This window comes from Solea solea, chromosome 20, assembly GCF_958295425.1.
Source record: "Solea solea chromosome 20, fSolSol10.1, whole genome shotgun sequence".
NCBI lineage: Eukaryota > Metazoa > Chordata > Actinopteri > Pleuronectiformes > Soleidae > Solea > Solea solea.
In genome coordinates, this window is record NC_081153.1 from 9,842,407 (window position 1) to 9,857,469 (window position 15,063).

Consider the following 15,063-nt stretch of genomic DNA (forward strand, 5'->3'; position numbering starts at 1 on the left):
CAAATTCTGAAGCACTGATTAGCCTTTAAAAACAAAACTGGCCTGAGCGTGTCTCTCAGGTGCAGTTTTTGCATACAATATTTTATCTCCGTGTTCAGCACATACGCTCAGGTAAATGACTCCCATTAACCTGTAAGGCACAGTGAGCCAACTCACTCAGTTATGACTTAATCCTTTTCAGACCGAGACTATGCTGCGAAGCTGAGGGCAGCAGACAACCTTCAGGGTCTACTGGGACTCCATTATTACCGAGGAAGCGCCGACTGTGGAGGCAGTCAACAGTGTTGCCTCTGTCAGACGACTGAGTGTGAGGCAACAATGCGCGTCCTCACACAGCCACATGTGAAGCACGGGCCACAGTAACGGTTGAAACATGTGATGTAGGAGACACGGAGGCCAGCTGTACTTTTATTTTATTGCTCACAGATCAATGCTTGATCCCTCAGTGTGTTTGCATGACAATAGAGGAAAAAATGTGTGATGCGCAGATCCAAAAACTCTGTCCTGAACGTGTGTTTTCACACTCGCACAGTGGGTCGAGTTGTCAGGGAGTGAGACTTTAACAGCAGTAACTGTTATTTAAAGCATCGGGTTTCACAGGTGTGACTACTGTCTGTGTGTGTGTGTGTGTCAGAGAGGGTAAAACCTTTTGTGTTCATGGCACAATAGTGAGTGAGCAGGTGGCGGCGGTGGCAAGTGTCACCTGGCATACCTCTACCAGATGCAGAGCTGGAGCTCTCCTGGGCTCCACCTGTTGTGTTGCCTCCATCACTCTGCTTACTTTGTTTCTTCATCTTGCGCCATCCACTCCCACAATTCCCCCCTGAAAACACCAGACTCCCACAGGGCAGACTGGTGCGGTGGTAAATAAAAGGCAGATACTGAAGTGACGGGCTGCCAGACGCTAAATGGGACTCACCCCCTACAACTGCCCCATGTTTTGGATTGAGTGAAATTTAACTCTGCTAATCCACTCTTCAGTGAATGAGGGTTGATAGGAAATTATGCACGCACACACACACACACACACACACACACACACACACACACACACACACACACAAAAACACAGAGCACGTGCAAGAGAGAGAGAGAGAGCAACTGTTGTCTTTTGTTTTGCAGAGAAAGAGCGTCGCCTGTCGTTGCGCAGCTGCTTGCCAGTACTCTGCTAGTGTGTGTGTGTGTGTTTGTGTGTGTGTGTGATGAAACTGTAAGTCCACCTGTTGCAACAAACAGACAAGGAGTCATTTGCTGCCTCGTGTTTGCCTGAGTGAGGATGTCTGCCTGCGTGTGCTCAGTCTCAGTCCAGCTGTGCTCCCTAAGCTTTTTGTCCACACTGGAACACGACAGCTGCATCTACTTACACGTCAGCGCTCCCTCCTCTTGCTTTTTTTACTTGCACTTCCACTTTTTTGTCTCCCCTCACCTCCTTCTCTGGTTTAACGCTCAACATCGTCAGAGCGTGCGTCGTCAAGCAGATTTCAAATCAGAAAAAGCTGTTGTGTGAAATATTACTTGTCGCGCTTGGATGGGACGATACCACTTTTTGGACTCAATGACTCAACACATTTATGCAGGGTCATTTCAAACACATCGTTCTCCTATTGGGCGACAAATATTGTTGCAATAAACAGGCCAAACATGACGCAGGTTTTTTTTAATGTGCTTTACAAATAAATAAACTGGATTGGAGAGAGAGAGAGAGAGAGAGAGAGAGAGAGAGAGAGAGAGAGGCAACAAGTGCCATGTCTGGCATTGAACCAAGGATGTTGTGGTTGCATACAGCAAGGCTGCTATATTTATTCTTTATTTATGAGGGTTTCTGCTGGAGTTAAGGGCTTTTTTTGTTGTTGTTGTTTTTTTTTTGCAACATTTGGGATCTTTTTCCACATCTACGGTTTCTGCTCTGTACAAAGATGAAAAATCGCCTCTCCCCATAACCATGTCTGTAACGCCCGCCTTCATCAGCCCTCTCATGTCTTACTCCCCTCTCTGTAGCAACAACACCGACTATCTCCATGAGAGGAAGTGTGTGTGTGTGTGTGCGCGTGCATGCGTGCGTGAAAGCTCTGCTCTTGCAAGAAGGACAGGGTGTAAACTCGCCTCACACCTGTTGCCTCAGCTGGATCAGATTACCTTCACTCTCCATCCACCCAGCCAGCTATCCATGTGTCGCTCCTCTCCCCTTTCTCCCGCCGTCTCCCTTTTATCTAGCCTCCCTCGCTCGACGCAAGACTCCGAGTGTGCACTATCGCCCACGCGTCTCACTCAACATTGTCCTCCCCCTCTTGTCATCTACCCTTAGTTACCCTTTTTTTTAAAAAGCCCCTTCACTCCGGGAAACAACAACAACAACTTCTAGGCTGCTTGAAAATGTCACATTTTCACATAGATGTGTGGATCTTTTCACATGGGATGCATTGCCAGCAGAGAGCAGGTAAATGTTGGAAGCCTAACTATCCCACTCACAAAACAAGTGTCTGCAGTGGAGACGCGTAAAAATACAGATGAGAGGTTGTTGATTACAGACTGTGAGACTGTCCTTCTCTCGATTTGCTTTCCTTTTTTTTAATTCTCATTTTGAAGAACTGTGGATTTTTGCCATGTAAGGATTATGTTCTGTGTGTTCGGTAAACATTTAAATGACACCGAGTGGTCCTGTGGATTTTGATGAGGGAGATTGAAAGTGTGTCAAGCCAAGGCTTCATCAATTGGACACGTAGTATGTAAGGTGTTACGGTCTGCTATTTTCACCTTCTGTCATTGTGGGATAATTCTTGTTTTAAAACATGTATCTATTTTACGTAATATATCACCTTAAAATGCCAGCGGTTGCCTCCAAAATGTGCAAATGTTGGACTCAAGCCAACGCCATTTAATCCTGGTGTGAGACGACAGTGAAGAAAATACAAACAAACAAGCCAGTGCAGACAGGCCCTTCTGCCTGTGCAAGACTACACTCCACCCATCCTTCACTCACCCACTCACTTACTCACTCACTCACTCCTGGGACTAAAAGATACCTACACCTGTGTTACTTAACACTCACGAGGCCTCAGTCAAACCACACCTGCATACCCTGGTTACAGGTGTGTGTGTGTGTGTGTGTTAAGTCTTTGGATGTTAAAATACAAAACCTCTGAGGGAGGAGTTCTCTGCATTACATGTGGCACTTTATTAAAAATGAAAATCCGAATCCTGTAAGCGCACGCCCACGTGCAGACGCGCTGAAGGGCGGCGCTATTTAAACTTGATTTAATATGAGCCGGGCTGACCCGGCGGTTCAATCCATCAAGATACTCGTCACCTTTTGAAAATTATTTAAGACTCCCTCACTGTCAGTCTGTCTTAAGTTGTGATCTGAAAAACTGGGACATTTATGTTAACATCTGATTGTGTTTGTCATGAATCGCATGGCCCACAGTGACCCCATGTTTGTGCGGCCGGGGGCCAAATTCCCGGCAGCTCTGTAATGCTTTAAGAGATTAGCCTGCTCAGCTGAGGAACTGCTGGCATCTGTGTGAGTGTGTGGCTCAGATGAAAACAGAAAAAGAGGTCAGCAGTCACAGCAGGGAGGGGAAGGTGAACAGGGGCGATGGAGGATAGAATGATGGAAGGAGCGGGGTTAAAGAGTACGTGTGGATGCAAGGTTTTCTGCAGTTAAATACTGAGATTTTTTTCCGGGCTAAATGTTGGAGATTAACGCACATTTTCAGGATTTTAAGTCTTTTTAACTGATCTACAGGCCGGCATTGTTCGGTTTGACTCGTGTCGGAAGTCGCACTCATGACTCGTCCAGTGACGATGCTGCCTATCACATTTTAGTATTTAAAAAAAGCACCAGGTACCGGGCACTAGGGATGTATATCATTAGGATTTTATTGATACCGATACTCCTTATCGGTACCGATACGTATCAATACTTTTATCGATACTACATGTCATTTTGTGTAAAAAATAAAGATGTTACATTACCACAAGATAATATTAGAGCTTTAACAGAACAGAAGCGATGCAATTACAAATGCTTCTCAGAAATGCTTCATTGCTGTTTTAGCTTCATACTATGAGTGCGCTCCAAGTGTTGGTGATGGTGATGGTGATCCGACGGCTCTCAAAGAAAATTCTCTTGAAAACTCAATTCCTGCTATGTTTGCTACCAATAACCAAAGGTAATTACAAGTACAGGAATCAGCAGGACTCGTGTACCGACCCTTGGGTACCAGCCGTGGGAGAAAACCAATGACAGAAGTCGCCATGGTAACATTATGGTATTCATATAGTGATATGGTAATTCACCGTTTAGTAAGGTTGGGGCAAAAAAAACTACCTGGTTTGGTTTGAAAAAACACTGTTTAGGGTTTTTGGGTTTGACTCATCCAGCCACCACCACGTGTATATACTACGTGAGCTGCATCTCACCTCTGCTCCTTCCATAATTACTATGTCTGGTGAAAGGTACAATAAAACATAAATATGGCTCGCAATAACTATAAAAAAAGAGAGCAAAATGAGATTGTTTTTTCAAAGGAGCAAAGTCCTGTTTGCTCACAGATTTGAGAGCGACTCCTGCAGCTTTTTTGGGGGGAAAAACTCAATTCAACGCAAATCAAATGCGTGTAAGTGCAACAAACGCTGTAATTCGCTGAGATTGCACTTGCAAGACAATAGATTACGTGACAGCTGTTCACAATCCCTCCTCACAAAAATCTAACTTTGTGTGGAATGTTAATGCATCTCCAGTAAAAGGCCTTCAAACCCAAGGATCTGGACACTCAGGCTCACATTTAGCTGTCAATGCATTTTTAAACACAGGACTCTTTTTTAGACTGGATGCCAACTTTGACCACACATTCCTCTTCAAGACCCTGGAGACATGCTGTCTTTTAAGGAGCATCCTCACAAACGTCTTGTGGTGGAAAACATAAGGTTGCAGTAGCTTTTAAACACTTAAGAAAAACACTTGAGAAAAACACTTGAACAGTTAAGCATCAAATCCCTATAGCTTTGGCGTTTCAGCGCATAGGAGGAACTATAATAAGAAGAAAAACACTAGCAATAAAAACAAGTGTTTGAGTCCATTTCTGTCAAAGTGAAGTTTGGCTCAGGCTCTTTGTAAGTGTTGTAATAGTAAAAGTACAAATACTCGCAACTTGTAACTCTTCCTCTGACTGTCTTTGTTCATTACTACCAAATACAATCAGGAGAAGAAGAGTTTTCTATCACTGATGAGCTGCTTTACACTACAGTTTTCACCCATTCACACATCTTTCATACGTTCACACGCTTCAAAGTGTCTTGCTCAAGGACACACAATAGACTAGCAGAGCCAGGAATTGAACTCACAGCCTTCCAGTTGAAACAGCCTACCACTGAGCTACCATGGCTCAATCCTTTTACTTAAGTACATTTTATATCAGAAAATGACTTTATAGCACATGTCATATTACTTTAAGACTTTTACTTTAGTCTTAGTGTGGTAAGATACTACTATGTACTATCATTTAAGGTACTTTATACTAGCTCCTTGTGCCAGTTGTGGTTCTTGTCATATTCTGCATTATCTAAATGTCTACAACTAAGGAAATTAGCAAAATGTGCTTTGGAGAAAATTAATTATCAGGAGATTTGTTAAAAAAAAGAAATTTAATTGCATAAAAAATCTGTGTAACTCTGGTCCTCTCCGTACATGATTATGTAATGAGTTGGCTAGTCAGGTTGCTAATGCCAGGACTGATCTTGGCTAAAGGATTTTCAGTATTAGTGCAGTGATATCTTGGAATCTAGAGCAGCGTGATCTAAAACTTAATGCCACTGTTTTAAATATCACTGTTTTTATTATGTTTTTTCTTGTCTTTGTTTATCCTCCAACTCTTCAACCAAACCCGTTGCATATAAATTCTTCTGAACCTTAACCTCATGGACTGTTGTCAGCGTGCGAACCTGATGAAGCACTCGTACAACTTCAGAGAGCTTAGTGCATATATAAAAGGGTAAGGACACATACACACACACACACACACACACACACACACACACACACACATGTGACCGAGACCATATGGTGTGTGTGTGTGCAGCGGGGAAGGCAGACAGTCAGAAAGAGGGGTATTCAGGTTTAGGGCCGGGTGAGGCCTAAGCCATTTGGGCCTAACAGGATTAGGAGTCTGGGTTTACTAGAGGGCACGTCGCCGGTGGGACAGCGAGGAGAGGTTTCCGCTTTGGGGACGGAGAAACACACCAAGCCTTTATATACATGTTTAAAAACACGTCTGGTTTCCACACGTTGTGGGGAATCCCCACCTGTTAAACACTGGCCGTCCACAGCCACGCAGCTGCCAGCCACTCAGGCAGAAAACCAACCACTGCAGTTCACCGCTCTGCGTCTGGTGCCGCAGAGACTTCATGTGATGGAAAAGGTTCAGCTCCATGCGTCAACCAGGGATGGATATTTAGAAAACAATATTCCCTCAGTAATAATATCACTCCAAATAAAATCTAATTTTGTAACAGCAACTATACAGTGGACTTTAATGGACGTAATACCATTATAATAATATGGTAATTCCATCTTAATAATAAAACGTATTATACATCACCCACAGGATAATACCTTCACAAGAAAATATTGGGAATGACATTGTAATGAAGATTAAATTCATCCTCCCTTAGGCCTGGTTCACACAGCATGTGTGAGACGTGCGTCTGACGAGCGAAGTCTATTTATGAGCTCAGGTGTCTTAGGCCTGCGTTTCTTAGGCCTCATATCGACACAGAGGCAGCGATATTACACAAAACAAAAGGTAACTTTGAATACATATTAGTGGTATGTGGAGGAAATGAAGGATACAACGGCAGGAAAACGACTCAATCAAGGTTACACAATGCTTTACCTTTGCGTTTCTGTCTACTTGTTATTACCAAGCTATTACCTGTATTTTACGTTAAAAATAAGGGGGTATTTCCATAATATTGAGTCCCCATTAACTTGTTTTTATACGCTCACTGAAGTGTAATATAAAGGACTAGTCAGAGATTTTTACAAATACTTTTCCCAGGCTCTATAACATATAAAGGACAATTTGGGCTTTGTTACAGAGGTTATTTCTATGGCATCATTATTCTCATAGAACTCTGCAACAAAGGAAACAATTCTGCTCCTCAACACGTAAGAGGTCACATTCACGGCTAACGACGACTAAAATTAAACATACAGTATTTAATCGACGCACCATTGAAACATATGTTTTAGTGTTGCCACTCAACTGTGTGCGGTGCTAAAAATACTGGGTCCGTGCGCACATGAATTCAAACACACACAACATTGTGTATCCTGGAACACGACACAGCGTCTGAGAGGCTTATTGGTTAAGCTAATGGAGTGCATGAATCACATCTTGTTAAATAGAGTGCTGATTGCTAAGGAACTGGACTGTGGGGGATAAACACACACACACACACACACATAAACATTGAGGTGGGTACTCACGTTTAAGGAAGCGGTTCCGGACCCACTTATTCTGTTTGCGCGCATAACGCTTTGTAGCAATCTTCACAGCTTCTATACCTGTACAGAGATGAAGTATAGAAAAAGCTGAATGAACCACTGGACGATCAGCCAACCTGTAGGTCAACCGTGATCTGGTGGGTTTTTTTTTTTTTTTCCTGACCTGTGTCTCGAAGTGAGTCTCTCTCCTGCTGGGTGCTGCTTTCAGGAGCGGTCAGGTAGTCATGAAACTCCTTGAAACCAATCGACTGGAAAATCCCATGCTGGTAGCTCTGGCTGGAGAACGGAGCAGAGTGGAGGACACGAAACGTTACCCGTGAACACGTCACGTTTCTCATCTGCAATTTGACATATCTAGACACCCGGCGGCGACTCGTGTCACCTCGTCCTTTATATCGTGTTTACCCCTGAACAGAGAATATCAGTCGGAGCAAATGTGCGGAATAAAAAAAGAACCGTGTAGTCTGACTGAACAAAGTGATATCAATGTAGGGGCAAAAGACCTCCCATGAAGCGTGTCCTTATTTACTGGAACACAGGAAGACAACCGTATGTTTTATACTGTTCACACATAAACGTTGACCATGTAACCCAAAGATGCCGAGTTCAGTTTCCAGCTGCCTGTCATACGTTTGACTGACAACAACATAACATCATTGCATAAATAAAAGGTGTAGGCTCTTCAGAGGACGCGTCGCACCAGGCTTCAGTGGAGCATCATTAGGTGAAATCAAAGCCTATAAAACAGCCGTCAGTCTTAATTCCGCGCCGCAGAGCAAACGCTGATGAAAACCGATGAAGCGTTTCTCGCCACACATCGAACTTGAGTTTTTAAAGCTCTTAATGGTTTGGGCACCATCGTACCCCTCTCTGAACTTCTTCTTCTTCACACCCTCATCCCGAGCTCTGAGGTCTAATAACAGGCTGCTTTTTTTATAGATTTGCCAAAATCCTGACTTAAAAAACCCGGGGCGATCGGCTCTTTGGAACCATTTACCCATGGAAATTAAATCTGGCCATTTTAGATCACTTTTATAGAGCCACCTCTTCTCCTTGGCCTTCACTTCAGGATAAGAATAGTCATTTTACTATTTTATTATACTGTTTTACTTTTATGTTTTTATTGATTTTATGTTGTATACCTTTTGATGTGGCTGTGCCTTTAACTCTGTATAGCACTTAAATGTGCTCCAGAAATGCAGTTGACTCGACTCGACTGAACTGTAAAACACTGCTCTTACTTCGCCTAAGGTGTTGACGAGTTTGACAGTTGTGATCCACTGAATTATGAGCTTAAATGGAAGCAGAAGGACTTTTTGTAGCAAAATACTTGAATGACTTAAGTAGATCAGTATTTAGAAATATCTTCATTCTTCTCTTTGTTATGTGCCCACCAGTGACACTTGGTCCTGTTAGTGTAACTGTTAGCAAAGATGGCGGACACTGTTTACATTCTGGGAATGAGGTCCCGCCCCCTACGAGTGGGTCTAAAAAGTGCGGAGTTAGTGTTGCAGTTGAAAGGCTCGGACCAAGTGTCACTGGTGTGTACGTAACAAAAAAAAGGATGAAGATATTTCTCGACTCAGGGGAAACTGAGATTGGGAAGCACAATCTTTCAAAAATACTAGCCCTATTCTAGTAACACAAAGCTAAATGCAAATCAGTGAAGTATTCCTTTAAATCTCTTTAAAGGCCCAGTTTGGGAACTTCTATCGCCCCCCTGTAGACTTGTGCCATCTTCAGCCATAGTCCAACTGTATGTAGCCGTCTCTTTACGTGGCTGTTGTGCTTCCGCCTCGCCTCCATCACTTGTGATCACAGATGTCGCCTCAGACATGAAGGCAAACGCTGCTATGATGTGTCGCGTAATCAGCATTGTGTGAACTCATTTGACAGGGGTTTGAATTTGTTTATATGTAAAAGATTTGTAGCAGAAACAAGAGGAGGAAACAACAAAAATACATCATCTGGCGAGACGTGCAGAGACAGAAATTTGAGAATAGCGACGGAGCACAGGAAATGTAGAGTCAATGGGAGGAGAGAGAAAAAAAAGAAAGCCAGAGGAGAGAGAAAGAGAGGGTGGGTGGGGTGGGTAAGAGAGATCTGACCTTGATGTCTGGCCACAGCAGCCAGGGATGGAGACATGAGGGCAAAGGAGAGAGAGACAGGCGAGGGGGGTGGGGTTGGTGGGGTAGAGTGCTTGGGTGATCAGATTGCTGAGAGGGCAATAGTGGCAGAGATGGAAAGAGGCAAAGAGAGAGGAGGAGGAGGAGGAGGAGGCTGGTTGATGAGATGGAATGGGGTGATGGGGTGATGAAAGTAAGGAGGGACAAAGAAGGGAACTGGCAGCTTCCTGGGCATCGTTCCACCAATGCATCAACCCACTGCACTGCAGACACACCCCTACACACACACACACACACGGTTTGTGTAGCCTTTCTTCTCAGGACACTGCATTGATGTCCATTCATCTGGACAAACAAAGCATAATCCCCCAACCTTAACCAAAAACCAGTTGGTGCCTTAACCTAAACTTGATCTAACCACAATCTCATCCAGAAACAAGGTACTGCCACATTAGGACCAGGTTTCCAGTCTCCGTGAGGACTACTGGTCCTGACAAGGTCAGTGTTTATGCCAGAAAATGCCCTAAAGATGTGACAAATACAAGAACACACACACACATATACGTATTATACAGGTTTATATTCTTTTTTTTTTAAAACCATAGTCCTGAAATCCTTTTATTCCGAATTGTAATCCAGTAAAAGTGAGTTGAATAAATTAATTCCACATCTGTGTAGATACAAATTCAGATGAATATTAAGAAAATAAAGCACATTTTTACAGTTTGGTGCATTTACCTGCTGTACTGCACCATATGCTGGTGGGCAGCTCTGGCGGCGACATCTAAAAATGTCCAGTCAGACAAAATGTGTGGATTTGTTTTCTGCCAAAGAAAATGCTTGTTGCTAGAAAGTAAAAATAAAGCTTTGCTGAATCAGTCTCTCTGTGTGTGTGTGTGTGTGATTGGAAATGTCACTCGTGACACTTTCCACAGTGGTCGTGTTCGGTAATTCACGGATAATGACAAGATGGTTGCAGGTGATGTCTGTGAACTCTGCGACATGACTTAACATGACATAAGCTTAGATTCTTATGGGTGAAGTCACTTTATCAAAAGCCTGAGCCCCACGCGAGTCACAGACGCTGAGGTACAAGCAGAGTTCCAGGGTCTATTACACTGCGATCTCCAGTCTAACTCGAGTCCAAGTCACATGACGCCACTCCTCTGGCAACGATACTAGAACTGATATCACTGTGCTGCAAATAATTTGTTCCTGGGCCACCAGTCCATCCAGTGCAGGATGCACTTCCTGAGCCCCCGAGGTAATAAGCACCAATCACCTGACTCCCCTGGTAGAGCTAATGTCCTGTGCAGGGACTTATCTCTGCAATTATTAATAATCACAGAACATCCTGAATTGGTCCCCTCTGATCCAAAGCCACGACACTGTGGGCCGAATCTAGATTGGTTTCCAAGCCTTTGGGAAACAAACAACAAGCCACAGTGCAGAGTGACCCGTCGGATTGGGAGGGATTAATAAATAACTAGATAGCTGTTTGGAAGTTCACTTCACTCCTATCGGCCTGGTTACACGGACAAGGGCAATTAGTCTGAGATTGAAGGTCTGGATTACTCAGATGAGAGGGCGACGTTGGACTTGCTGAACCCAGCATTAGTCCAACTTAAACATCCAGCGTAAACATTGAGGAATTCTGACTAAATGCCGATGATTTGCTGACCTGTCATCCTGGACTTTCTGCTGATTGAAGCGCACATGGAAGTCCCTGAGCTCCTCGATCAGTCCCGCGGACAACATCTCATCCACGCGAGCGTCCAGCCTCTTGTCGAGTGCTGGAGGTGGAATGCATGGAGAAATGGAATTATCACAAACAGTATGTGGGAGAAAAAAAATAATGACATCGCCGTCACTTGAGCGCGAGTGAAATTGGGAGCTATTATTCCTCCTTACCCTCCATATCGGCATGCAGCCAGAAAATGCATGGGTCCGGGTACCTCAGTGGCCCCCCCAGTTCACTGCTTCCCTCCTGCCCCCTCTGCTCCTCCAACCAGTGGCTATGAGGGATGCCTGTATCCTCGTGAATTTGAAGGCTCCTGTAGATACAACATTCACGCAAATAAAATGCTCAGGTTCATCCTCTGAGGGGACGGAAACAACCCAACGACTTTCAAAAGGGTTTTTCCGGCCTGATTTTCTGAGTAATGGACGAGTTAACAAGGCAATCATCCTTCCAAATGACTCAATTCTCTCCTCAGAAAGAAGTGAGTCTTTGGAAATGGCTAATGTGTAGACCTTAAAAGTGTGGACGTACTGTTTTCGGATGAGATTTAAATTCAAACCACACTCTTCAGTCGCGCCTGGCTGCACTGCAGGGTTATGAAGGAGAGATGATTCCTGTCGCCCTCCTGTCAACTAGACGACCAGGGTAACCTAACCTGCTCACACTAAAGACCTGAGCGAGACGACTGCTACTCCTCAAGCTGTGAGTGTTGGTGTGTGCGTGTGTGTAAACAGGCACTTGTTCTGTCGGTGTATATAGTGACCGTCAGTCAGAAGCTTCATCCATACGACTATACAGTATATCTTTTATTTATAAAAGGCATTCTCCGGTTCTCCGGTTTCCTCCCACGGTCCAAAAACAGGCCGATTTGGGGATTAGGACAATTGGACACTTTAAATTGACCACAGGTTCGAGCGTGAGAGTGGATGGTTGTTTGTCTCTATGTGTCCCTGGCGACCTGTCCAGGGTGTGACCCCGCCTTTTTCCCCATGTCAGCTGGGATTGGCACCAGCGCCCCTTCGTGTGGAGGATAAAGCGGGGGAAGATGGATGGATGGATTTTCAGATCAAAAGGGCCGACATCAAGACAACTCAAAACAAGCTCAAGTAAAACTGCCTGTGTTACTTTTCTATTGAATTTTATTTTCTGACTCTTATTTACAACTTCTTCAGAACTTATGGTGCTTCTCCATTACATTGTCCCGGCTCGCCGCGCCTCGATCGCAGGCTTTCAGTGGTGCTGTCGCTAAATACTAGACTCCTCTGTTAAATATTGAGATTCTAGACATTGTCCTTCTTATTTCAAATTGTCACCTGGCAATCCTGCGTTTGTTATTGGGGTGTAACGTGGCCGCCATTTTGGGGTCCACCTCCGCCAGTCGTTTGTGTAACTCGGATCCTTCCAGCTTTTCCAGCTCTAACTTCCTTTTCGAAGCTTCTTCTCCTCCATCTCCGGCCTCCTCGCTCTCCTGCTTTGACAGTTTATCATGAGCATCCAAATTATAATACTTGAGAAACTCAAATGAAAAGGTGCCGGCTATTTTCATTACAGTATCAAAATCTACTGGAAGCAGCAAATTGCACTTAGCAGTGTTGAGTTTCTTGTACTCACCCCGGTGTCCAACAAGACTTTCCACAGCAGAGACTCAATGTAATAATTTGTCCCTCCAACAATGACTGGTAGTTTGTTTCTGCTGTGCATGTCCTCTATGTTGACTATGTTAAGGAGGAAACTGTGCTTTGTACTCAGAATATACATTAGATAAAAGAAACTGGCCTGTTTGACTTATTTATCAAAAGGCATTCAGACCTTAGAGGCGTAAAAAAACAGCGCCAGCTGGTTGTGATTCAGTCACATCCTGTCACAAGCGCTCGGACTATACGCGTCAATGGTACATTTATGTTGCTGTGTGAAGAGGACAGAGAAGAAAGCACTGAGAACACAAGCGAGAGGGAGATTCGAGTCGTACGCCTCGTTAATTCCTACTTGAGATTTTCAAAGAGCAGGGGGTTAAGTGTGAATTATAATCCCGAGAACAGTAAAGTATATCATCAGTGAGCGAGGACAGCACAAAGGAAAAGCAGCAAAAAGTTGAAAGAAAAACCTTACAACTCAAGACAGACAAAGCCTACATGCCACACCTCGTTTCCTTCCCTCTCTTTTTCTGTCGCATCTCCTCTCATCTTGCACCTTTCCATTCCTCTCCTCTCGCCCCCCCCTCTCCAGTCGCCCACCTACTCTGCTCAAGGATAATTAAATAACCACTCAAACAAGATAAAGCCCCATCAGCAGTCGGCACACAACCCCTTCCCATCTCTTTATGTCTCACACACACACGCGCACACACACGCATGGCAACGAAGGGGATGGAAATAGTGAGGAATGCTGACAGGCAGTGAGGAAAAGTGAGAGAGAGAAATAGAAATTGAAAGAGGTTGTGGAGACGGAGAGCAATAAAGAAGAATCAGAGGAGGGAGTTTATACGTGACGGACATGTTGAGTGAAGAGCGACAGCTCTTTACATGTGTCATTAGGGCTCCAGGTCTTTCAACATCTCGGGATTGTCCGCCCACCCGTGCGATCACGCTCACACGTGTGTGTCCTATCGTCCCTCCACATCACTACTTCTTCTTCTTCTTCATCTGCATGCATCTCTTTGCCCTTTCTCCCTCTTAACTCTTAACACCCGCAGACTCACACTGCACCGAGCCTATTCTTGGAACTACCGCATCCTCTTAGCACACTGGTGGGTGTGACGGAGAGAGTGAGTGTCTGAGAGAGGGAGAGAGAGAAAGAGAGTGTGTGTGTGTGTGTGTGTGTGTGTGTGTGCATGCCATCCTGATCTATTTATACCTCCTCTAGTTATCGCCTACCCTCTCCACATCTGTGTGACGGCCGGGGTTTGCATGAGGGTGCGACTGCCTAAAGAGAGAGAGAGAGAGCGTGTGTGTGTGTGTAGACACCCCAGCGCGAGACTCATTTATAAATACCATTTCTAGTGATCTCTCTCTAGTGCAACATCTGCAGAGAGATGCTGGCACGCTCTCTCTCTCACACACACACACACACCTGCAGGTCAATTCATCACAGTCCAGTCAACCGACTTCTTTCCTGTAATTATCATTTATTAATGAAGAGGGTGACGCTGAAGTGTTTCCAGTAAAAGGATATGAGCGTCAGGGCTTTGTTCCTGAAGTCCACCACCGTGTAGCCGCTGACCAGCGGGTCCACAAAGCCGATCATGTGATGCTTGCACTGGGCCAGCTCCTCGGCGGTTACCTTATTCGTGATGATGTCGAGGCCCTTGTACACCTGCGGGGCGACACGCGGTGAGGGAGGTGAGGGGAAATTGGATTCCGCGCATTGTTGCGCGTGGTTTTGTCGGCGTCACAAACCGGAAGCTGGAGTCACAAATGACTCCAGCCCCGTCCTGTGTATTATGACACACGCCTCCTCTGTCCACGTTACACCACCCAGGGACGAGGGAGTGGAATGAGGAAGGAATGCGTCATATAGAAGTTTGCTTTTTTTCCCCCTCATACAAGCAGCAGTCTATGGTTTATGTTCTCCACTGGAAAACCTTACACCTTATGCATTTACGACTTATTTTGCTGAATCTGTTTTAACGTATAATGGAAAACATAATGCCAATACACCAAATAAAAGCCAAATAAAGATCAATAACAGCA

The 15,063-nt window shown here is 44.6% G+C and overlaps 1 protein-coding gene across 2 annotated transcripts in view; it reads right to left on the bottom strand.

Moving 5' to 3' along the window:
- trit1 (tRNA isopentenyltransferase 1) overlaps positions 1-15,063 on the bottom strand; it is a 32,611-nt gene that overhangs the window by 4,303 nt on the left and 13,245 nt on the right. Inside the window, exons 2-8 of one of the 2 annotated variants that reach the window (XM_058619643.1) lie at positions 14,546-14,686; positions 12,986-13,084; positions 12,688-12,845; positions 11,545-11,687; positions 11,315-11,426; positions 7,671-7,783; positions 7,490-7,567 (exon numbers count right to left, since the gene is read on the bottom strand). In XM_058619643.1, coding sequence (XP_058475626.1) covers positions 7,490-7,567; positions 7,671-7,783; positions 11,315-11,426; positions 11,545-11,687; positions 12,688-12,845; positions 12,986-13,084; positions 14,546-14,686 — 844 coding nt within the window. Of the gene's footprint in view, positions 1-7,489; positions 7,568-7,670; positions 7,784-11,314; positions 11,427-11,544; positions 11,688-12,687; positions 12,846-12,985; positions 14,304-14,545; positions 14,687-15,063 lie in introns of those variants that run through there. The other variant, XM_058619642.1, reaches the window with a different exon arrangement.